Raw genomic sequence first — 25668 nt, 5'->3', positions numbered from 1 at the left:
CTTCTCTCCCTCCTTCCCTCCCTCCCTCCCTCCTTCCTTCCTTCCTTTCTTTTTTCCTCTTCCTCCTCTTCCTCTTCTTTGAGACAGGATCTCACTATGTTGCTCTGGCCTAGAGGCCTAGAACTCACTTTGTAGTCCAGGCTGTCTTCGAACTCACAAAGATCCGCTTATTTCTCCATCCCAAGTGCCTGTGTTATTACCCATGACAATGCTATCCCCCCACTTTCATTATCTTAATTCTTATAGGTATCCCTAAGAGAAGCTGAGAGGAAAAGAACAGAAAGTTTAAAAGTGAACAGCAAATACTAGAAAAATATAAGCAAGTGGGAATAAATAGAAGAAAAAAGAGGAAGATGCTGCAAAAGCCAGTCTGATCTGCCTGGAGTGGGAGTTACAGGCTGTTGTGAGCTGCCTGATATGAGAACTTGGAATTGAACGGGTCCTTTGGAAAAGCAATGGACACATGGTGAGAACCTGCCTCAAATAAAATAAAATAAAATAAAATAAAATAAAATAAAATAAAATAACCAAAAAGGGGCCAGAGGGCTGACAAGCATGTCTGTTCCTAGCGACTTTATGGTCTTATTAGGATCTTCACTCAGCCTCTGGCTTTTGCTTTCCTTTCTCCATGACCATATTATTTACAACAGTAGGCTTGTCCACTGCACAGTACTGCTACTGATGACCCTTGACCTTCAGCCTACCTCCTAAACAATCCCTGGGGAAAGAGTTCTCTCTCAGAGCGTCTGCCTATCTGTTTTAGAAAAGGAGGTTGGTTGACCCTGCGTGAATCATATGCTTTCTTTCTTGCAGCCCATGGTGTTCAGGGGTCACTGGGCCTGTCTGTGGCAGGATTGTGAGCAGGGAGGAGAGGCCTGAGCGTGCCTGAATGAGGAGTCCTTCGGAGCATGTGTAACGTGGGAGGCGTGTTCTAAGGGAGCTAAGGGGCCAGTGATGAAAGCTACACTGTAATAGTCTGAAGGATCCATCATTACGTAGAGTGTGTTTAATTCAAAGAATTCTGTTTTTTTTCTGAGATCATATGCCTTTAAAATTATAGGTCAGGGCTGGTTAGTTGGCCTAGCAGATAAATGTACCTACCACGGATCCTGATGACCTACATTAGATACCCAGAACTCATGTGGTAGGAGAGAACTGGCTTCTAAGGTGTCCTCTGAGCTCCGTATGTGATGAACTACCTGAGTGTGCATGCACACACATGAGGCGGGGTACACACGCACACAAACGACCCTTTCTGTTGGCTTCCCTTTTTATTTTGTTTCTTTCTTTTCTTTCTTTGTTCTTTCTTCTTCCTCTTCCCCCCTCTTTTTCTTCTGTTTTGGTCCTCTGAGACAGGGTTTCTCTGTGTAGCCCTGGCTGTCTGGAACTTGTTCTGTAGCCTAGGCTGGACTGGAACTCAGAAATCTGCCTGGCTATATATCCAGAGTGCCAGGATTAAAATTGAGTGCAACCATACTAGCATGCGTCTTTTATTTTTTTAATGTAAAATAGCTGGTGCTATGGCTTAGTGTTAAAGCACTTGCCTAGCACACAGCCTAGTACTAAATGTTTGTGTGTGTGTGTGTGTGTGTGTGTGTGAGAGAGAGAGAGAGAGAGAGAGAGAGAGAGAGAAAGGGGGAGCGGGAGGGCGAGGGAGAGGGAGAGGGAGAGGGAGAGGGAGAGGGAGAGCGAGAGCGAGAGCGAGAGCGAGAGCGAGAGAGAGAGAGAGAGAGAGAGAGAGAGAGAGAGAGAGAGAGCATGTTGATAGTTGTTGATGAATCATTGGCTCTCTCCAATTCCCTGTTAGCTCCTGTAGGTGTGTGGAACCTGTGTCATAGTGTTCTGCTGGTAGTCTCAGGAGCATTTGTATATGCATGGGTTTCTGTCACAGTGTTCATTCATTGTAGTTTATATGCAAGAAGCCTTTTAGCTAGTCAAAGTCTTTGTTTGAATGTACTGTCATCATTTACCTTAAAAGATACCCCAAGCTTCAGTCGTGTCAACAGTGTGTGCAAAGATGATCAATTTTACCTGTAGCATTTTGGTGTGAATACCTTGTCCCAGTTCATTGCCTCCATGTGCCACCAACACAGAGCCATCGGTGTAGATATGGACGAGTGCAGCTGCCTGTAAGATAGTCCAGAATGAGTGCTTCAGCGAGTGTTGGTAAATTCAATGTAAGAAATGAGGGAGAGGCTGAGGTGATGGCTTAGAGGTTAAGAGCACTGGCTGATCTTCCAGATGACCCAGGTTCAATTCCCAGCACCCACATGGCAGCTCAGAACTGTAATTCCAGTTTCCAGGAAATATAATTTCCTCTTTTGGTTTTAATGGGCAATGCACATATGTGGAGGCAAAACTCTCATACACATAAAATAATTTCTAAAAAATTAGGAAAAGAAATGAGGTAGTGAAACCTTACTCTCTGGAGCAGGGAGGTCAGAGATGTGAGATCCCCAGAGGGTCTTGAACTTACTTCTACTCTATCAAAAGTCAACTGGGAAGAATTTCCCGACTTAGCAATTTGGATTTTTTTCTTTTTAGTCAGGGTCTTACTATGTAGCTCTAGCCAGCTTAGAACTCCTTCAGGCTGACTTTGAACTCACAGAAATTCGCCTGCTTTGGTGGACTTTGGGGGACTGAGGTGCCCCAAGTGCTAGGGTTAAAAGCATGTCTGATCATGCCCACCTGGTCTCAAGTACTTGAAAGTCGACTGAGTTGAGGGCTGATTGTGAAGCACTGAGTGGAATACTCTCCTGATCTGTCTGGACACAAGCATGAGCAATCTGCTCAAGGGAGGCATAGATGGTGGGGACACAGGCTGAAACCCAGTCGTTGTCGGGTAGAACCTCAGCGGCTTAAGGCTGTAGAAAATAGACCCTTGTGAAGCTCAGGGTCCCCTGACGTGACAATGAATAGAGGCAGGGGACAGAAGTGAGCAAGGTGTCCCTTTCACCTGTTGCTGAAAGCCCTGCTCCTTGTCACAGCTGTCCTTTAGGGTCTGGTCTCATCCCCCACCCATTACACCACTGTCTCTTCTTGCCTTGTCCTGGGTCCAATCCCACCACGACTCCTCTCCGACCCTGGCTCCTGCTCTGTAATCTTCAGTTCCTAGAGGGTTCCCTGTTCTTCATCTGTCCAGCATTTAGACCCCTCTGTCTCCACTCTCTCAAGACTCCCTGCAGCATCTGACCATAGCTGGGAACGCCCCATCTCCTCCTCCATCCTTCCTCTTTCCAGTTCTGGGTGCAACAGTGGTCCATTCCTCCCAGTTCACACCCACCTGGAGCCTCAGAATGTGCCTCGAGCTGGAAACAGTTTTGCAGATACTATATTTTAAGATGATCAGACTAGTAGAAGGGGGTCCCAAAGCCAACAACTGGTGTGTTTAGCAGACTCTGGGGGCCAGGGATAATGGCCCATGAAGCTGGACTCAACCAGTGGAGTTATATTGCCATAAGCCAAGAAGGGGCAGGAGCCAGAAGAGGCTAGAAGAGCCTGGAAGAGCCTGGAGGGCTTGGTGGTAGAGTGGTTCCTGCTGATAGCTTGACTCTGAACTTGCAACCTATAGAACTGTAGGATATATACACATACACTTACACATATGCATACACATACATTTTTTGAGCTGCCCAGCATGTTTGCTGTGCCTACCACAGGGCACCCCTAGGGCATGGTAAGCTCTGCTCTGAGACTCCCCAAGCAGGGGGCAGGCCTTATGTTACTTTTTGTCCTAGAGAGAACTTTGAGCAGGTTGGACTCACAGGGACACCATGTAGGTTTTGTTAAATTAGATGGGTGGAAAGGTGGTGTTTTTCCTCCCAGTCTGGAGATGCCTGGAGGTTCCGGGATGTCTTGGAGGGGTTGGGGAGCTTGGAGGTGCATGGTACTAATAATAGTATTTATTCACTGTAGCCTGTGGCCAGCCGGCTGTACCACTCTGCTTCCCTCTGTTTGTGAGGAGGCTTCCAGCTGTGTCAGCAGCTGACCTGGAATGACTCTTGCCAGACCTGGCCAAGTGGTTCTTGGGCATATCAATTTACGGCTCTGTGGGGAAGCCGGAGGCCTTTCAGAAGAAGACATCAGCTGAAGTAAAGCTTTCTTCTAAAGTGGCCAAGATAAAAAGTTGGCACCCAGGGATGATAGTGGAGGGGCTGTAGTTTTGGTGAGAAGGGACCATACTGATGACAAAAGTCTTGTTTCTTAGTCTTGTTTCTGGCTCTTGGCACAGTACTTTCAGGTACTTTCTAAATCTTGAAAAGTGCTATCTTTTGCCAAGGGGGTGCCTCAGGAGGTCCCGGGATCGGCTCAGGGTGAGTGGGTCAGCCTGTGTGCATATTTGTGTGTGAGTGATGCTGGTGAGAGTGTATTCCGGTCCCATTGCACATTTCTGAGTTCTGTCCACTTCTTGGGGGATGAACACCCAGAAGACAAACTTTCTCCCTCCCCAGTGTCCTGCCTTAGGCATCTCTTCCATTGGCTGCTTCTGAGTTGTGTCATTTATATTAGCTGGTAATGATAATGATAATAATAATAAAATAATAAGCTGACAATGATAATAAAAAGCTTTCCTGAGTTTTGTGATTTATTCTAGAAAATCATTACAGCTTAAAAAAAAATCATTATTGGGATAGTGGGCCGGGGGACCTCTCAATGTAGTAGTCACTTAGGCAGAAGTATGAGTTGTAGCTGGTGTCAGAGTGGATATAGTCTGTGGGATTTAACCCTTGATTTGTGGAGTCTATGCTAACTCTGAGTAGTTACTATGATGGTCAAACTTGTCTACTAGTCACCCAGCTGCTGTTCAAGTCAGGCTGGTAAAGATACAATATTTGGTGGCAGAGAAAAACCATCCAAGGTCCATTGATTCAGTCAGGCTAGTGGATGTGAAAACTAACCTTGTACCTGTCTATGGAATGGTCGTACTGGACCCAAGCAGGGATATGACACATAAACTGAGGGCATCTTATCCTACCTGTCAGGAGAGAAAGAGCCCTGAGAGATGTGTCTGGGCTCCCCTGGGAGGGGCTTAGGGTTACCCTGGTTGACTTCCAGAGTGTTCAAGGAATCTTGCCAAGTGCTCTGTATTAATTTTCTCAGCCAGTATTCATTAATCCTAAGAGAGTATTATTGTTAGTCTCACTTTACAGTTGATGGAGCTGACGTTCAGAAAGTCTGAACAACTTTATTGACACATACCTAGCAAACGGCAGGCCAAGAATGTCTCAGTGTTTCCTTTCTGACTCCAGTTGACTAAGAATTAGGATCAATTGCTGCTTTTATTTCCTAGGAGGGGATTCTTTTCACAGGGCATGTTTGTGCATGTGTATATATATGTGTGTGTGTGTATACACATGTGTACATGTGTGTATATGTGTGCATGCATGTGTGTGTGTGTGTGTGTGTGTGTGTGTGTGTAAGGAGGGGTTGAGGGAAGATAGGCTGCTGGTAGTGGGTATGAATGGAGAAACACTTTTGATGGCCTGCACATAGCATTCTACTGCTTGAAGCCTTTCCTAGTTGCTACATTTTCTGACCTGGGTTGATAGTAACGAGTAAGAACAGTCATTCCTAGATTTCTATCAGTTTCCTGGTCCTTGTGACCCACTGTGATTCAGAGGTCTGTTGGCTCAGGTCTGATACTCTTCAGAGGCCTTAGCCATGTGCATACTGCTTTCCTGCCTCCCTTCTGCCTGTGGATGACTTGCCTCCTCTCTTGATAATTTCCCCAGGGCAATTCTGGAGTCCACTCTCTCTTCCCCATCAGAGCCAACAGGTTCCTGGGGAGGTGTCTCCAAGTCCCAGGTGGGTGGTCAGGAAGCAGTGGAATGACTTCTCTGCCTGAGACTTGGCAGGTATTCCAAGCATTCCTGTAGGTGGGACACCCCTTCCTCAGTAGAAAACACACACTGATCCTTTGGGCTTCTGCTCCTTTAGATTAGCATAGAATCGGGGGCCAGTTCTCCTACCCTCTAGTCCTGGCAGTCATGCAACCGATGCCCTCACGCTTGTCATCAAAGCTTCTTGCCACAGTGACCTTTCTCCTACTACCACATGAAGCTGCTCAGGAGACTTCTGGACATTTCTCCTATGTATATCCAAGGAGGGCCCTGGTGCTCTGGGAAATGTGGCATCCTTTGAACACCAGAATCAGTTGATTGGACCAAGAGTGTGTTAGACATAAGATTCATTTACCATGTGCTCTGTATGTGCGAACTTTACCTGATGATAGCTTGTCGCAGCAAAGCCAACTGAAAACTTCATGGGGACAATAGCGATTCCTCGCTTCTTCCAGTAACTCTTCTTATTGAACTCGTCCACTTTTGTCCTTCTGACGTAAAAGGAAGACTTGTCCAGACACTCGTTCCAACACCTTATCAGGGGTTCGGGGCTGAACGCTTGCTTGTAGATAGTTTTATCAACTGTTTTGTACATGTTTTTCTCCCTAATCTGAAACAAGTGTGAAATTCCATCAGAACTTACAGAGAGACAGACTGCCAGCTGGACTGCTTCCTCTGAAGCACAAACTTTGTTGGGGGAGGACTTTCTTCTATTGTGTTCAAGCGGCACGTGCTGCTGTGAGAATGGTGGGACGATTTCTATCTCCTCACAGTGCACCAACTGGGGTCTCTGGAGGGTGGTACAGTTGACAGTGACCAGTCTAAAAGGGAGTATGACGAAGGCCTGGGAGGTTGGGTTATTTTCCAACCCACCCACCTACCTACCTACCTATCCATCCATCCATCCATCAATCCATCTACCATATAAGTATGATCTATCTATCTATCTATCTATCTATCTATCTATCTATCCATCATCCATCTACCATCTAAGTATGATCTATCTATCTATCTATCTATCTATCTATCTATCTATCTATGTATCTATCTATCCATCATCCATCTACCACCTATCTAAGTATGATCTATCTATCTACCTATCTATTCATCCATCCATCTACCCATTCATCCATCCATCATCTATCTTTCTAAGTATGATCTATCTCCCTATCCTATATCCTGTGTGTATGTATGTGTGTACTCGTGTGTGTGTGTGTGTGTGTGTACATGCCATGGCATATGTGTGGATGTCAGAGGGCAGCCCTTGGGAATCAGTTTTCTCTTTCTACCATGGCCTTTACCCACTGAGCCATCTTACTGGGCCATGGTCTTCTTTCCAAATTGCTGTGTTCAGGGGATGGAGCAGAGTCAGTAAAGAGTGTATTAAAGCTAGGCTCTACCATCATGAGTGAAGACTGTTCTGTTATCGAGAATCACAAAATAATGACAAATAGCAGATCTTCAAGTCTTCTGATTGCATTTTGAATACATAGTTAAATCTTTTCAAATTTGTGTGTGAACAGGATCTGGTTCATATCCTGGGAACTTCAACATCCAGAAAAGGAGAGCCTGCTGGAAATCCCTGGGGAGTGGGTTCATTATCTCCAACTTATTCTGATAGAAGTAAAAGAATACTGTACTGTTGCCAGCAACAACACTGGATTTGTAAAGACTATGCAGATTATAAAATCTTTTTTCCCCTTTTTCTTTTTGTACGTATAGCTCTGGGGTTGGAACCTAAGGCTTTGTGAATGCTGGCTGAATTTTCTATCAATGAGCTACATTCTCAGCCCCATGAAAATGAAAAAAATTTATTTGTTCCTCAGAAATTCTATGAAATAAATCATCTTGTGCCAAAGCACCCAGGGCACAGAGGTCCACTGTCTCTGTCCCTCCTGTTCCATTTGCTTAGGTCGACTTTCCATCTTTCATTCCTCAAGCTGAGCCTTGTGCCATCTTCTCCAGAAGGATATATTTTTTGAGTCCCCCAATCCTCATCTCCATGTGATGTCTTCCTCTTTTGTACCCATGATGTCTTTTGTGAAGTCTTATAGGAAATCTATTATTATTCTGATATATGCTGTGTATATAGGATTAGGGTATTCTCTGGTATAGAGGAAGTACGCTGCCAATCCAGTGAAAACCCAGAGGTCCCACTGAATTTAGATACAAACATGTTCCAGAGACAACACATAAAAAATCCTTGCTGGAGCAGTGGGTCTGGATTGAGGAGACAGGGTAGACACAGAGCATGCACTCAGATGTGACTGAACAGGTAAGGAGCAGAAGATGTCATCGACTGCTGGTGCTGGAGTCAGCCTGACTCTGCTCCAACTCCCTTACACCCACAAGCCTTCGGGGTACTGTATAGAACAACATTTTCTTTTCTTTTTTTCTTTCTTTTTTTCTTTTTTTGAGGCAGGGTTTCTCTGTGTAGCCCTGGCTGTCCTGGAACTCACTCTGTAGACCAGGCTGGCCTCGAACTCAGAAATCTGCCTGCCTCTGCCTCCCAAGTGCTGGGATTAAAGGTGTGCGCCACCACTGCCCGACAAAACATTTTCAAATGGTTAATTTTGGACAATATCTCTAAAAAGCTTTCAAGTGTACCATCAATTCCATTTTTGTGAGTTTGTTCAATAGATAGACCTACACAAAAGGATAGAGATATGATGTGCCCCTAGCACTATGTGTTCATTTCAAGATAACCTTAAGATTTTATGTTTATATGTATATATGTGTGTGTGTGTGTGTGTGTGTGTGTGTGTGTGTGTGTGTATTTTTTGAGACAGTGTTTCTGTGTAGCCCTGGCAGTCCTGGAACTCACTCTGTTGACCAGAGTACCTTCAAACTCAGAAATCTGCCTACCTTTGCCCTTCAAGTGCTGGGATTAAAGGTGTGTGCCACCACTGCCTGGCATAAAATTTTATTTTTAAATTATTTATATATGTGTGTGAGTTTGTGCATGTGATACAGTGCCCATAGAGAACAAAAGTGAGTACAGGATAGATCCTTTGGAACTGGAGTGATTGTGAACCACTAATGTGGGTGCTGGGAACAGAATTATGGTCCTCCAGAAGAACAAGAACAGTATATGCTCTTAGCCACTGTGTCTTCTATCTAGTTCCAGCAACATTTAACAGCCTAAACTGGGTAACAAACCCAGATATGTGTCATCCTGGAATGTCTAAATAATGATGGCACTTCTACATCACAGTCATGAAAAAAGAAAAACAAAACAAACAAAAAACCGAAGCTCTTATCTCAAATTCTGAGCCAGGATTAATTTGTGCACTTTTTCTAGTGTTTCCTGGGGCTGCTAGCTAATTCCTCAGTTTCCTTATCAGCCTTGGTTATGGGCCTCATTATAATCTTACCTTTTCTGGTGGAAGCCCACATTTGGCTGCCACAGCTGTGATGCAAGATTCTGTTACCAGGACCCCTTGTGGGAAGCCAAACCCACGAAAGGCTGTATTGGATGGTAAGTTTGTCATGCAGGCACGACCTCGGAGTCTGAGGTTGCGGATTTTATATGCATTTTCCAGTTTTAGTACAAGAAATTCTGTTACCTAAAGGAAAAGGAGATATCCACATATATCAGACACGCTGCCCAACTTTGCATAAAGATTAATCTGTGTTGCAAGATATTTGATCACACTGTGAATCCCCTAAGATTGTGTTGTGTTTACTGGAAAAACCTGTCTCAGCCTTAGAACGTAACTTTTGTCCCAAACAATGAAGGTAAAGTTAGTTTGTAGAAGGAAGCAGCCATGTTTCAAAGTGATGTCCAATTGAGTGGCAGACAAAGTGATGAATTTGAGGAGACTTGACAGAATATGATATGCTCAAGCCTCACGAGAACAGAGAGAAAAGAAAGACTACTTAAGAAAGACCAGTGCATAGGAGAGAGGGCAGTTTTACTGGGAGAGTTTTACAGAGGCACATTGCAGAGAGAACAAGCTAGACACAGGTAAAGACAGAATGAGCCAGAGAATAAGAAGGAGCTAGAAGATTAGACCAGATTGACAGAGTTAGTTTGAGACCAAATAGAGCGAAAATTCAGAGTCTGAGAGAAGCTGGATTGAATCAGTCGGCTTGGAGAGGAGTTTGAGCCAGAACAGCTGAGATGAACCAGCCAATCAGAGATCAGAAAGAACTAGAAAGGGTGAGTGAGCTTACTGAGCAGTAAGTCTCAGAGGCTGAAAACTTCTTAGGCCTAGATAAGATTTTACAGAGGTTAGAAGCTTCCAGGACTGGGCCCAGGTTAGCAGATGGAGGCAGTAAGCCGCCAAGGTGATAATTATATCAGGCAAATTAAAAGATACTTTTACACAACTAGACCTTTTGCATGTTATCTCTGACCTTTTGCACAGTGGCTTCTGACACACATACCAGCTCCGAGTCATCCAGTGTGCATCCTCCATTGATGTAGCATTCAATGTCTAGGGCTTTGATTCGTCCACTGTTCATGAATCCCACCTGTCACCAAATGTTGAACATTTTACTTAAAATGAACTTACCAAGTGTGAGACACCCCTTAATTCCCTGTTGAAATGGATCAAAGATAGACTTTGCCTCTAGTTTGTTTTTATGTGGCACCCACCTGCTGTGGCCTTGTCTCCCAGTGTCTGATTGAAGAAGGACTTTCTTTCTTTTTTTAAAAGACTTAATTATTTATTTTATGTATATGAGTACACTGTTGCTGTCTTCAGACACACCAGGAAAGGGCATCAGATCCCGTTACAGATGGTTGTGAGCCACCATGTGGTTGCTGGGAATTGAACTCAGCACCTCTGGGAGAGCAGTCAGTGCTCTTAACCACTAAGTCATCTCTCCAGCCTCCGAAGAAGGCCTTTCTTGGCCCAAGTTTTTCTGAGCCCTTTCTTTTCAGCAGGCAATCCTGTCTCCATACTCAGTATGAGTCCTCAAGTTCTTGCTCGACTTCCAGAATACAAATTGCCTCTCTAATTTTCCTGACTCTTGGAAGATTCTCCACCATTCTGTTCTGGCTTTCTTTCTAATTTAGTTTGTGGTTTTCTCCACATTGGAAAGTCTCTGGGATCCCAGAATGCATGGAGATGAATCATGTTATCCCTTGTTACAGGAAAGCCTCGGGAACAGTGGTTGGAGAATTTATGAGCTGGACTTGTCTTACTGGGTGGTCAAGGTGCTTTGTAAATAACAACATAGGTAATAGAATGGTGCAGCAATCTAAGGCAGTGCTAAAACTAGGTAGGAAATCAGATGTGCATGCTCAAGGAATGCCTACTAAATCATGTTTTGTCACCTTTTATCACAACAGAAGGGTCCTAAGGAACAAATCACAAATTTGAAAAATAGTGTCATCTACTACATGCCGTGAACGTGTTCAAACAGTGTTTCTACTTCAGCTGAAAGAAAATAGAAAGAATGCGATTTGAATAATTTAAATTTACCAGTTAGTGGAATTCTGTTAGAGATTATTTTATAGTGCAAATGGTCAAATTGTTTCTAAATATTTCTACTGCAAAGTGCTATTTTTATAGTGCTTTTCTTTTACACAAGTATGTGTGTCTACATGTGTGTGCACATATGTATGGACCCAAAGGATAATGTCAGAAAGCTTTCTTGCTTGCACTTCAATTTATTTACTGAGGCAGAGTTTCTTGACAGACCCAGACCTTACCAATTTCTCTAGTCTATCTAGACACCTTGCCTTTGGGATGCCCTGTTTTCTTCTCCTGGGCACTGGGGCTGCTGCAGAGAGCCTCAACCTCTCAGTTTTTATGTGGTTCCTGGAGATACTATCTAAGGTCCTCAGGTTTGTATCACAAACTTTATCCACTGAGCCATAGTCCCAAGGCCCTCAAACAATGCCTTTAAGTTACTATTCAAATTTTTTTTTTTTTCGAGACAAGGTTTCTCTGTGTAGCCCTGGCTGTCCTGGAACTCACTCTGTAGACCAGGCTGGCCTCGAACTCAGAAATCTGCCTGCTTCTGCCTCCCAAGTGCTGGGATTAAAAGCGTGCACCACCACTGCCTGGAACAAAATTGTATTTTCATCATTATATTTTTACAATTATACACTAAATTAAAAGTTAATTATAGAATGTCATGAGCATCCAAAATACATACCATTTTCATTTGATACTTTAAATGCTGATTGTTTTTAGGTTTCAACAAAATCAAAGTGATAGAAAAGGACAAAGCCACTCAAACCAAATGAGGCATTTTAATAATTTCACTTGTAGTACTTACTTTGTATTTTGCAAATAATGGGTGTCTTCCCCCAGTTATTAACATATCATCTTCACGATCCAGAACAAGACGAATGGGATGGCCAGTTCTGTAGAAAACAAAATGTAGATCTCCATTCGTCTCATCCACCTGTCTCCCACTCATTCATCTATTCAGCTACCCGCATATCCACCTGTTTATTCAAGTCCTTACTTTGTCTCTACCCACCGCCATTTATAACATCATCCACCCTGTGCACTCCCATCCATCTCTCTCACTCATTTAGTCCTCTGTCCGTCCATCCATCCATCCATCCATCCATCCATCCATCCATCGTGTATCTATTAATCTGTACACAATCTTCCAGGCACCATATGGATTATTGCCTGACTATTTCTCTGTCTTTGCAGTTCAGTGTTTAGAGGTATGTCTAAAAGGACTAATGTTACCCGACAGCTAAGTTCTGTCCCTATGGCTTGAAATTTGACTTTCACCCAGATCTACCCATTTTGCATATGTGTACTACTAGTCATAAAGGGAGAGTGTGAACAGGTAAATGCAATGCTAACATCAATAGGAAATGCCAGTTAAATGTACAGTTTCAAGGCACACCCCTTGCTAACTCTGATTCAGAAGGTCTGGGATTTGGATCAGAAGGTGGGATTTCTTTTTTTAAAAAAAATTAAAAAATTATGTGTTTCTGAGTCAGGAATTTCTATGACCTCAGGGGATCTGGAGGACTGCTCTCAGGTCACTGGTGTGGACCGGTGTGACCTGTGTGTGCTAGGCCAGGATGCATCGTGAGGCACTGGGTCCTCATGGGCAAGTTTTGGAATATACTGATGCCAGGACTAGTGGCTAGCCTAGGCCTGACTGAGATTTAAGTGCTCTACTTGGCGACTGTGCGTGGCCACCCTTGAGGGGCAGAAGGCACAAGGTCCGCTGTGACTGATAGAGGAGAGAAGTGGAGATGAGATTCCAGGCATGCTTCTCCCCTTCCTGAGCTGGGGGGCGAAGATGCATGTTCCAGTGTACAGGACTTTTCTCTGAGCTACAGAGGCTGTCGAGGAACTTTGAAGCCAAAAACTCAGACAAAATATTAAACAGCATCTTCTCCCCTCCCTCCCCTCCTGCTTCTTCTCCTCCCCTCCCCCTCCCTCCTGCTCCTTCTCTTCCCCTCCCCCTCCCTCCTGCTCCTTCTCTTCCCCTCCCCCTCCCTCCTGCTCCTTCTCTCCCCTCCGTCCCTCTTCTGCTTTTTCCTCCTACTCTACTCCCCATCCTGCTTCTTTGCCTCTTTGTTCTCCAACACTGACAACAAACCCAGTCAAAGACAATGAATAAGAACCAGCTATGCCAGTGCCAGCTGAACTTGAGCGCTGAATATCCATGGAGAGCAAAGACATAAGCCCTCTGGAGATCAACCTAAAGACTCCTGTCCCACAAGACAGCGCTTGGAGGTGGGAGGCTGAAATCTTTCCCTCCTCGCTCCACTCTGCTCTGCTGAAGCAGCCTTACCGGGCAACGATTAACTTGGAAAGGGTGCCTTGCTCCACATCTAAACGATACATCTTCCCTGAAGCTCAGGAATGGGCTCCTCCTGTTCTGGAATCAGTCAATTATCCCACCTTTCCTATTTAAAGCCCCTTACCTTCATCAAAGTCACGTGTTTTACAATACCAAAAAAAGGGCAGCAGGGCAGGTATGAATTATCTTTGTTAGCCGGGCGGTGGTGACGCAGGCCTTTAATCCCAGCACTTGGGAGGCAGAGGCAGGCGGATTTCTGAGTTTGAGAGTTCGAGGCTAGCCTGGTCTACAGAGTGAGTTCCAGGACAGCCAAGGCTACACAGAGAAACTCTGTCTTGAAAAAAAAAATTATTTTTGTTTTATAAAGAAACACACAAGGACCTGAATTCCCCTGGGACCGAGAGGGGCCTCTGACTGCAGCCAGAGTTGATTTGTCAGGCTCCTGATGTCCTCTGGGCTCAGCCTCTCCCGAACTTCTGAGCCCTAAGGTAGACTTACTTGACAGCTCCCACTGCAGCAATTGCTCCGAACACCGCTGGTCTCCCCACCTTTCCTCCAAAGCCCCCACCCACTCGCTTCACATGGCATGTGATCCTGCTGATCGGGACGTTCAAGGCAGAGGACACTGTTTTCTGTAAGAGACAATGAGGTTCAAAAAGAGTAAGATGGCAGCGAGGTGTTTTGTTTCCTGAAATGTAACTGTAGAGCAGAGTCCACTGGAGTCTACCACTGTAAGACAGTGGAGGAAAATCTCAGGTTGGGCTGGGGGCTCTGGCCCAGCTTTGCTTGTTTTGTTGGCTTTTGAGACAGGGTCTCACTATGTAGCCCGAGCTGTCCTAAAACCCACTAAGATGACTCACAGAGATCCACCGGTCTCTGTCTCCTGAATGCTGGGAGTAAAGGTGTGTACCAACACTGCTTCCAGTCTCTGGGCCATTTTAAACATTGTTAATCTTCCCCAGATTATCAAAATCCTGGGTTCTTATTGGCAGCTGCACTCCTGGACAAATGCCTGAGCCTAAAGACCAAAACCAGCGAAAAGCAGTAGACTCCTGACATCCTACTAACAAGGGTGATGTGTTGATGACCTAAGCCTAGAGCAGTTTCTGTCTGGAGAAGTATAAATGTGATCTAAAGTGATGTCTTGATGCTAAAAATCATCTATAGTGATTACTTTACAGAATAAAATAGAGTCTAGGGATAAATTAATGATACCATCGAATCGGTTAAACTAAACCTGCTGCCAACAGGGGTTTTTGTTGTTGCTGCTGCTGTTTTGTTGTCTTGTTTTTGTTTTTTTGAGACAAAGTGTCTCTGTGTATTCTTGGCTGTCCTGGAACTATCTCTATAGAGTAGGTTGAACTTGAATTTACAGAGATCCACCTGCTTCTGCCTCCACCGCGTGCTGGGATTAAAGGCATGTGATACCACTGCCCCGGCAATGAATAGTGTTTTCATTTAAAGTGATCTCACTTGTACTGGGGTTATAATTTGCCTGCTAAGCATGAAGACCCGGGTTTCATTCTCAGCACTGCATAAATCTTGTATGATAGTGAATGACTGTGATTCTAACACTCAGGATGTAGAGTCAGGCTGTTCAGAAGTTCAAAGTCAACCTTGGCTACTTAGTGAGTTCAAGGATATCCTGGAATACATGAGACTTTCTCAATAAGAATTATGTCTTCTGGACATGACATGCCTGTTATAGTCATGAATACAGACACTGGACAAGACCTGCACAATATCAAGCCAGCAAAAATTCCAGCTAAGATTGGAGAGGGGATCTGGATGACATTGCTGGAAGAGGAGAGTCACTTTTCTTTGGAGGTGTGGCAACCAGTTGGCCATGCTCCAGTTGGCTGCCCCCACACCCACAAGCATAACTGGACTCAATGGTTATTAAAAAAATAAAAGACATGAGCTTAGGAGGAGGATGTGATGGAGGTCTGGGGTAAGTTGGAGAGGAATAGGGGATGTATACGATCAAAATAGGTTGTTTGCATTGGTGAAATTCTCAGAGAGTAAGAAAAATATATAAAGAAGAAAAAGTGATCAGGGTTGCTCTTTTCTTGTTGATGAGAACAGGGACAAAGTTGAAGTGGTTCTGGGCTCTTAGCTGCATTACAGGTAGCCAACATTCAGATTCTAAGTTTCTGCTAGTGAGGTGGTTGCCACCTGCGATATGGAGACTGACCGCTGTGATGGAATTAGGAAGTCGATTGTGGCATCTTGCTGGACCTTACCTGCACGTGGGCTGGGTCCTGTGTGGACACATATATGTCCAGCTCTTTGTCCTCTGTCTTTGGGATAACAAGCACTCTCTGTGTTTCCATGTAGAAATGTTCTTGCCCTCCAGCATGGACCTTCCCTGTGAGGGGCAAGTGCAGGAACATGCCTGGAACACATGCTGGTTGGAAGCTGCCATCACTGGAGCATTTGAGATGAAGAGGGATGTGAAGTGCCTGCAGTGGCACCCACCAAGGAATCTGGCATTTACCTTGTGACACTCAAGACAACTTGTTTCAGAGACTATCCTTCTGAAAGCTAAAAGTTCTAGGTTCTGGGTTGGAAAGATGGCTCATCAGTTAAGAGCACTTGTTGCTCTTCCAGAGGATTGGGGTTCAATTCCCAGCACCCATATGGTAGATCACAGTTGACTCTAACTCCAGTTCTAGAGTATCTGATACCCTCATACAGACATACAAGCAGGCAAAATACCAATGCATGTGAAATAAAACAAATAATTTTCTTTTAAAAAGTTATAGGTTCTATTTCTTACTCTGCACTTGACTAACCAAGTCTTAGGGACTTTCTTCTGCTTATTCTGCTACCCTGACTTCTCACCTCCAAACACAACACACACACACAGGTGCAAGGATGCACAGAGGTTTTGAGAAGAAGTGTAGGTTTGGGGAAGGCCCAGGACTTCAGAGGATGAGTCTCCCAAAGGCAAACATGTCTTTGACGCCTGGTTCACCATGGAATCAAGGACTAACTCTAAACTCTTTGGAGCTATTTACCTTCAACTATCTGATCCACGTTTTCAAAGGCTTCCTCCATGTTTCCTTGTTCGAGCTTTTTTTCAGGGCACAGGAATGAATTGTGCTTTATGGCATCCTATGCAAAAGGACAAAAGCACAAAGATAGTCATTCTTTCTCTTCTCTGCTGCCTGCCAGTATATCCCCTTGCTTTGTTGCCTCCTGAGATACAAGAAAGGTGCCAAGCTTTCAAGAGCTCTAGAGTACACAAGGCATCAGAGGGACTGTTTTCTACGTTTGCAGAGAAAACCAGCCAAAAGGACCATTGATGATATTGAACTTCTGAAACTGTAAGATTAATGTTTTTTCCTTTATAAGAGTTGCCTTGGTCATGGTGTCTCTTCGAAGCAATGGAAACCCTAACTAAGACACCATCTTTTGGCTCCCTGACAAAAAGTATTCCAACAACACCCCCTGTTTACTGTTTGCTGTTTTCTGTAATGCTAAGTGCTGGCCCCAAGATCTGGAGTTTGCATGTAGCTTCTCAGAACTTGCCCCCAGTTCATTCTGATTGGTAAATAAAAGAAGCCAATAGCTGGGGAGAAGAGACTTAGGTTTCCTGGACAAGAGACCATGGGGAAGGGAGAGAGCTGCCAAGCCTTAGAAGGGTGTGCAGGAGAGAGGCAAGAGCCACCATAGGATAGAGAAGCAACAAGAGTGTCCTGGGTTCTGGGCCAAAAGAATGTGGCCCAGGGGACTGACCAATTGGAGTTAAGAGCAGCCAAGATGGAACATAGAAATTGGTAAGTATAAATTAACTTGGAGTTATTGGTAGGAGGTAGATTCTAACAGCATGAAGGGTAGGCAGCTGCCCATCTACTGTGCTACCTAAGGCATATTAACATATAAAGGCTGTGTGTGTGTGTGTGTGTGTGTGTGTGTGTGTGAGATTCATCTGGGAACATACATGGTCAAAGGAGGGAAGGAAGCCCACACCGGGATTTATTAAAATATTCTTACTACAAATGGCACAACCCATGGCAAAACTCACTTTAAAAAAACTAATTATAGATTCATGAATGGAAAACACATGCTGTCCTTTTATGATTAGGAGACAAGGAGAATTCATTTCTTAGCTGAGCTGCATGGTTTTCCCCCAAGCTGTGCAGGTTCGGGACTAGGACAAAATTCATGCTAAATTGGCATGCACAACTACGGGGTTTGTGGCTTAAAACTAAGACCCAGCTACACCCCCAAGCTCAAGCCAGGCACACTGGGCAGCAGGCTAGGGATTCAGCTTGAGGCTTTCTCAAATACTTTTAAGGTTCTGCTGAGCTCCTGCTGGGAAATAAGACAGGCTATGCAGAGAGCAGGCCTAAATAAGATAGGAATAAAAATATTAGTGGAAATGTAAGAAGTCAATGCTATGTAAACAGTTGGGATCTTTGAATGTGGGCTCTGTGGGAATTCTAGGATCTCTTACCATGGCATTGACCCATATACTGGCCTGAGAATAGGTTCATACAGAAAATAGAAGGGAAATTAATTGAGGTTAAATACATAGGAAAGGATGTTAATTCAATTTATATAAAGAGAAAGGGGATATAATTATATATCCAAAGAGATATTAATCTCCATAGAAGGGAGGAATAAATGAAAATTGCTTTGATTGTTTTTGAGGATAGAAGGGAGAAATAATGGTAATTATTTAAGTGTTTTTAAGAATACATGGAAGATTTTTACATTGTAAAAAATGTAATATGCATACATTTGAAAGAATAAAATAGTTTTGTAAGACTTAAAAAAACACATGAAAGAACAAAGGAATCCAGGCCTTTGATATCAAATGTGGGAAACAAAGGCAAAGAGACAGAGAGAACCTATCTCAATAAATGATATTAAATGTTTTAATTATCAAAATGGAGGTGGTTATAAGCTTGCTGGTACTAATGACATTACTAATTCTCTGGAAGGGAGGTCAAAGTAGAGCAGGCCTAAGGAAAAAAGAGGCTGCTGAGTTGAATCAATTGATTTCAGGGTGCCAGACCAAGGGCATGCTATTTTGGGAGAGAGGCTCTGAATTTGTGTTAACAGGAAAGGAGAAAAGGCTTTGGACCCCTTCCAAAGTAATATGGATCAGACATGATAGAGGAAGACCCCTTGATGATCTTGGCTGTAAACAGGAAAAAAATATTCAGAAAGACCAAACAGGACATATAACATGATCTGCTGATCCCCCCACAGGGGAACAGCCCTGAAACATAAAAACGTCTCCAGCCAAAACTCTAGCTATACATAGCATATAAATCTTGTTGGTTACAGAATACTCAAAAATTTTCATGCTATCCTTTCATATTACTTATTACAATTTGGTTATTGATCAAACTAGCTCATAAAAACAGACAGTTGTCTTTCACTTGCTCAAACTAGGAGCAAAAATCCATCCTTAACTGATCTGTGCACCTTGCACAATCCATATGAATATAGAACCAAATATTGGTTGTGAGATTCATATATTGCAGAATGGAACACCATCTCTGACAAGTTTCACCCTCGGGGATGCTGAGATGAGCCGCTGTTCCAGCTCCCTGTCGGATCCTGCCTCACCTGACTCTGTTTCCAGAGACTTGATTTCCAGAACAGCTTCGGGAATGGCTCCTGATCCCTAGGGAGCTTGGTTCATCCAGCCTTTCACATAGTCCCAGTCAGAAATTCAGTTAAGCCCTGAACTTTCTCAGCATACAGAGACTGGACAACAAATGCTACAGCTAGCTTTCAATTTTTCTAATTTTCTTGCCTCTCCTCTCTCTCTCTCAAAAAAAAAAAAAAGGAATTCTTCACCCTCCACTCAGCAGAAAACAGTCAAAGAAAATTGATGTCTTAATCCCTTAAGTTGGGGCATCTGATTTTGGTTATTTTATGAATTATAGATATGTTATTATTTTAAGGGATAATTTGGAAAACATTGTAGTTTTGGACGGAGGAAACTAAAGACCTTAGATTCGGGGATTTCTATCTTTCCTTTCCTCTTCTCTGGTCTTCTTTCATTACCTCTGTTTTCAAGATGAAGTAATGGGACTTAGAGGGGAGACAATAACTCTCAAGCCAGGCTGTAAATACGGGAGGAACATAGAATGCAAGCCCAGGCCTAGTGTCTAGAAACATCTCGTCTAGGTTTGTGGAAGTGACACACTAACAGAGAACTAGCTTAGTATACACAAGGTCCTGGATTCTGCAAATTAAAAGCCATCTTTCCCAGTGACAGCTACATGACCTCTTAGAGCACTAGAAAATAAACACCACAGTTGAAATGTTTACTTTCCTCATTAACATTTTGAATTAGTGTTTCTCTTGCTGTGATGAAATACCATGAGCAAGAGTAAGTTGGGGAGGAAAGGGTTTATCGGGCTCACACTTCCACATCACAGCTCATCATCAAAGGAAGTCAGGACAGGAACTCAAGCATGTGGGAACCTGGAGACAGGAGCTGATGCAGAGGCCGTGGAGTGGGGTGCTGCTTACTGGCTTGCTCCTTATGACTTACTCAGCTTGCTTTCTTACAGAATCCAGGACCACCACCCCACAATGGGCTGGGCCCTCCTGCATCAACCACTAATTAAGAAAATGCCCTGCAGGCTTGCCTGCAGCCTGATCTTATGAAGTCACCTCTTATGAAGTTCTCTTACTTCTTGTGAAGTTCTCTCCTCTCGGATGACTTTAACGTGTGCCAAGTTGACATAAAACTATCCAGCACACGCTTTGACCTCAATAAGTCATGGTGGCAAACTTGGAAATAATGTTGATTGCCACAACGTGTGTCAAAGACTTGCAGCCTTCTGATGAGATGAGCTGTATCTTGTGAGCACTGTGAGTTAGACGGTGCTCTGTTTTACCTTCATTTACTCATTTATGAGGACTTGAGGTGCATATCATCACTCCCCCTATACAGGCTAGTAAACCGTTGGTACAAGGGTGTAAATTCCTTGCCTAAGATCACACAGGTAGAAATTGGAACAGTTATAATTCAAATTTGTCAGGTTGTATCTAGTATCTGTGTGCCACACTGTCTCTCTTATAAATATATTTTGTATAGTTTTATCATATACATCATATATAACATTCACAATACACAACATATATTTATATCAATATTCATGTAAATAGGTTAATGCGTATATATCTACATTACTCTTGGCATATATGACTTCTGTTTCCTGCCTTTGTTCATACAAGAATTATTTGCTCACTTCAGACATTCTTATTCTGAAGAAAATTTAAACCTCTAACTATTGTGAGTCCCAGAGAGGTCATGGGTGTGTCCTCTGGGTGCCATTTCCCCCTTCAGAAAAGTAGAGTTCAAGTGGAAATAAAAACAACAAGACCAAACCCATGTTAGAATTCTAGTGCAAGTCAGAGGGAGAGTCAGCCAAGAAAACCTGAGTTCCTTGCAAACTTGACCCATGTGAATTTGGTGTAGAAAGATTAAGAACCAGGCCTTCACAACTCTGTGCACTGAAAGACTGGAATCCTTCAGGCACATTTCAAACTGTCCCTACAGTTCCCTGGTGCCTTGCATACCAACTATGGCATATTGCAAGCCCAGAAACAAGCTGTTTTTTCTCTCAACCTAATTTCTCTGAGTAGGATGTACTAAGTTAGAGAATGCAAGGCCAAATTTCTATAGTTTGGGTCAGTGATGTACCCCAAACACCCATGAGGCAGAGGCTCAGTCTCCAGTTTGGCAACCCTCCCAGCAAGGTCCCAGCATGAGAATGGTAGAACTTTTAACCAGCAAGGACTCCTGGAAGGTTTTGGTTATTGGAGACATGCCCTCAAAGTGGACCATGGGACTTGGTCTCTTCCTTTTCTGCCTTTCCTGTCCCAGACATGAGGGAAGTGCTTTTGCTCACCTATCCATGGCCACTACGACTTATTACCCAGCAAAGCATGAATTGAAACCTCTAAATCTTGAGCCAGAGAAACTGTCCATCCTTGTAAGTTATTTATCTCAGATGCTTGTTAAGTGACGACAGCATTAGCACACCAGTCTGCACATGAATTTTCTATGTTCTCTGCCATTATTTTCTTCAGACATAAAACTTAAATCACATCACCAAGAGTCAGAAATTAGAATGGAAATTTCTATAGAATTTCGTCATAAAAATCTCATTACATTTAGTCTCTACTTTGAGGTCATATTATTTCCAACATCCACTCTCACTACCTTCCTCAAAAAACAGGGTCCCAAGTCTTTGGTGGATACACAGGCCATCTGGAATAAAATTATGCTTCCTGGCTTTCTTAGAAGTTAGATACAGCAAATGCAGGCCTTGTAGCCAATGAAATAGAAAGGCATGTGAAATGTACACATCTCCCTGTAAGGACTGGGAAATAATTAAAAAAATTTTTTTTTTTTAAATTTTTGAGACAATGAGTCTCCATGTAGTCCTGGATCCCCTGGAACTAACTGTGTAAGATTAGGCTGATTCTCTAACCCACAGCGATCCATCTGCCTCTGCTGCCCAAGTCCTGGCATCAAAGGCATGTGTCCCCCTACCCTGTCTGGGAAGTGTTCTAAGAAGTATTAGGGGTACACATTTTCATCCCTTTTGCTTTCTGGAATGTGGAGTTAATGGCCAAAGCTTCAGTATTAGAATGAAAACCATGCATTACAGAGAGAATAGATAGAAGGAACTGGATTCTGGACACACATAGCTCACACGCTGTGGCTTGTGTCCCACCCAGCCTAACTCCCAGGGCAACAGTCTTGAGAGGTGGGACCCTTCCGAGGTGACTAGGCAATGGGGGCTCAGTAGCTCTGTGGGTTATTGTAATAACCACAGTGGGGCAGCTTGGTTATGGAAGAGAGTTTCTCTGTTCTTTTCCCCTTCCACCTTCTGGAATCATGTAGCATAAGATTCAGTCCTTCAGTTTTGGACTTCCCAGACAATAGAACCATAAAAAACAAATTCTGTTTATTATACATTACTATACCTCAGAGGTTCTGTTATAGCAGCACAAAACATCCCATGTAAGCCATATACACAGATGTAAACAGATTGCCACACCCTGGACCAATCACTTCTAGTCTCTTCCCTTCTCTTTTGTCAGCAGGCAAACATTCTACCACAGAGTTCACTGAGCTACATCTCCATCTTTCTTCTTCTTGTCTGGAGTCAGTGTGTCACCAACCTGCCTCAGTATAACTTGTGAGTCTCAGCAGGCTACACAGCCAGAATCATAGGCCTCTGCCACTAGGCCTGGCTGGTTCTAGGCCTTTGAACTTAAGAGAGAAACTTTTATTCTGATTGTTTTTTTTTCTGTTTCTTGGAGCCAAAGATAATTTCATCTCATGCAAGTAATATCTTCCAAAGCAAAATGATTTTTTTTTCCAGAGCAAGCGGGTGCCAAGCAGGGGAAAAGGTTCTGAGTTAGTCTTCTAATATCGGAGATATTTATGAAAATGCTCTCAACTTCACAATCTTTTTTAAAAAAGGATTTATTTATTTGTGTTTTCTGTGTGTGAGTGTTAGCCCACATGTATGTCTATGTACCAGGTGCATGCCGGGTGTCTGCAGGGGCTAGAAGAGGGTATCGGATCCTCTAGAACTGGAGTTACAAATGGTTGTAAGCTGTCATGTGGGTGCTGAGAATAGAACCTGGACCTTCTGTAAGAGCAGCCAGTGCCCTTAACCACTGAGCCTCCTCTCAAGCCTGGCTTTACAATCTTAGAGGGGGACTGACCAGCCCTACTCACCTCGATGGTGAAAATCACAGGTTTCAGATCCTCATAGGTGATTTTTATCTTCTCAGTTGCTCGTTTTGCCTGAACTTCAGTTTCTGCCACCACAGCACAGATGACCTGGCCCACACAGAGAACCTGTAAAGTACATACATAAACATACAGCACCTGTAAAGTACATACATAAATGAAGAGAATCATAAAGCAGGTAGAGGGAGATGGCTCAGTGTGTAACAGGGCTTGCTGTGCAAGCCTGGGGACCTGAGTTCAATTCCTGGAACCCACATAAAGGTAGGTGGAGATAGAAACAACTCCATTACGTTGTCCTCTGATCTCCACATGTGACCTCCACACCTCCCACACGCCACACCATAATAATGACAAATGAACCAATTTAAGTAATTTTAAAGCAAATAGAACAGAAGCCAAGTTCAACTTCACTAGTGGTCGGTGTCTTAGATGTCATTGTTGAATAGAAATAGCCACACTGGAGTTCCATGTGCTTGTGTATGAATTTAAAAATAATGAGAAAGGAAGGTCTTGGGTTGTACCCAGTGGTCCAGAACTTGGTTAGCATGTGTGAGACCCCTGGTTAGACCTCCATTATCACACACAAAAAGTGCAGATTATAGGTTTCACCCACCGGCCACTGTATGCAGTGACGGTAAGTCTCAGGTGTTGACTGTAACATGAAACAGCTGAGTCCCCTGTTGTGATGTGCTCACACGAATTCTTTGTCCTGTCATATAAGAGCTTATAGTGTACATGGTGGCCCCTGCTGTGAACCGACAAATTACTCAATCAACAACTGACTGTGTTATCCTATGGGATAACACAGCAACTGTGTGCTCTCCTATGGGATAGCGTTTGGTGACAGGACCTTTACAGAGGTTATTAACATGGAGTGGGGCCTTTTTACAATATGACTGGTGGGCTAAGATGAGAGGGAAGAGTGAACAGAGAAAAGGCGACATGAAGACAAGGAGCAGGCATCAGGCAGCAAACAGAGACTCTGCAGAAGCCAGACCTGCTGACACGGTGGCTTTGGCTCAGCTCTAGAGATTTGAAAATCCATTTCTGTTTCAGCCTCTTAACTATGCATTTTTGAAACTTTTTTATTATTATGTGCACAGGTGTTTTGCCAGCATGTAAGTCTGTGCACCACATGCATGCAGTACCCACAGAGGCCAGAACAGCATGTTGGATACTGAGGAACTGGAGTTATAGACAGTTGTGAGTTGCCATGTGGGTGCTAGGAATTCGACCCATGTCCTTAGGAAGAGCAGACAGCACTCTTAACCACTGAGCCATGTCTTCAGCCCATGTTCAGGAATTTTTATTGCGGCAGCCCCAATAGCCTGGTACATGACAGGATTGTGGTTGATCGAAGTGTGACAGTAGTGACAATAGCCAGCACTTTATGTGCCAACCATTGTCCTAGGCACCTCACGCGTGTTCACTTGCCTAACTCCTATGATACACTGAAGTGTGTGTATGGTCATTCCTCCTTTAGAGATGGTAAACTCCGAGGGCATACAGTAGGTGGAAGTGCTAGAACAGAAGCCAGCTGCTCTGGCTCCAAGTCAGGGTGGTCCATAAATGATTGCTGAAGTTGCATTAAAAGCCCAGTGACAGACAGCCAAGACAACTTATTAAAAATAAAACACGTGCCTTCTGGTCTGGGCCCCTGAGCACTGAGCAGATCTTGGGCGGCTGCTCTGCACCCAATCTCACAAAACCCAGAGGAAGTGGGCCTCCCAGAAGCTCTAAGCCAGGCAGCATCTTAGAATACACAGCCTTGGTGTATCTACTCATCAAGCAAGCTGAGCAGACCTGCTTGAACCTCTGATGTCCTGGAATCTCAGCTGAATGCAGTGAAGACACAGACGTCAGAGGCTTATCAATTTACTCTCCCCCCCCCCCCGCCTCTCTTCTAATATCTCAATGCCCGTAATCAGCTTGAAGAAGTTAATGAAGAGTTGGTGCCCCTATTCCCTGGGCTTGGGGACTGAGGTGGTTAATATTGGGCTGTCTTTCTAGGGAAAAGTAGTGGTTTTGTTGGAACAGAGAGGAATAGCTAGGATTTACTGCATGGCCATAACCTATTGGTAGAAATCTGTATAATTGCTATTAAGCTGAAGTTATAATTTCTTAAATGGTACAAAATTTACTTTGATTTCAAATTTAAGGTTTTCATTGGTATGAGTTTCTTATTGATATAAAAGTGAGATTAATATTGTTACTCTCATAGGCATTGTGCCTATATAACACATGTAGGAATACAAGGCTTAGGCCCAGTCCTTCTTTAACTTTTTAAAACTGATTTGAGATGGTTAGCCTGTGAGTTAAGGGCCTATAGCAAATTCAAGG

The 25668-nt window shown here is 43.7% G+C and overlaps 1 protein-coding gene and 1 long non-coding RNA gene across 2 annotated transcripts in view; one reads left to right on the top strand and one right to left on the bottom strand.

Moving 5' to 3' along the window:
* LOC114619806 overlaps nucleotides 1-316 on the top strand; it is an 8407-nt gene extending 8091 nt beyond the window's left edge. The window contains exon 3 of the long non-coding RNA XR_003711216.1: nucleotides 247-316. This is a non-coding gene — a long non-coding RNA (uncharacterized LOC114619806). The remainder of the gene's footprint in view (nucleotides 1-246) is intronic.
* The window catches only part of LOC114619805 (aldehyde oxidase 2), an 88603-nt gene that overhangs the window by 28135 nt on the left and 34800 nt on the right, over nucleotides 1-25668 (bottom strand). Inside the window, exons 19-27 of the mRNA XM_028765734.1 lie at nucleotides 23314-23436; nucleotides 16598-16694; nucleotides 15821-15945; nucleotides 14076-14209; nucleotides 12075-12162; nucleotides 10230-10316; nucleotides 9215-9406; nucleotides 6223-6450; nucleotides 2032-2127 (exon numbers count right to left, since the gene is read on the bottom strand). Of these exons, the coding sequence (XP_028621567.1) occupies nucleotides 2032-2127; nucleotides 6223-6450; nucleotides 9215-9406; nucleotides 10230-10316; nucleotides 12075-12162; nucleotides 14076-14209; nucleotides 15821-15945; nucleotides 16598-16694; nucleotides 23314-23436 (1170 nt within the window). The remainder of the gene's footprint in view (nucleotides 1-2031; nucleotides 2128-6222; nucleotides 6451-9214; nucleotides 9407-10229; nucleotides 10317-12074; nucleotides 12163-14075; nucleotides 14210-15820; nucleotides 15946-16597; nucleotides 16695-23313; nucleotides 23437-25668) is intronic.

The sequence above is a fragment of the Grammomys surdaster genome, unplaced genomic scaffold (genome assembly GCF_004785775.1).
Source record: "Grammomys surdaster isolate TR1022 unplaced genomic scaffold, NIH_TR_1.0 165, whole genome shotgun sequence".
Classification (NCBI taxonomy): Eukaryota; Metazoa; Chordata; class Mammalia; order Rodentia; family Muridae; genus Grammomys; species Grammomys surdaster.
Note: the sequence above shows the minus strand (reverse complement) of the source record. Positions and strands in the feature narration are given on the sequence as shown.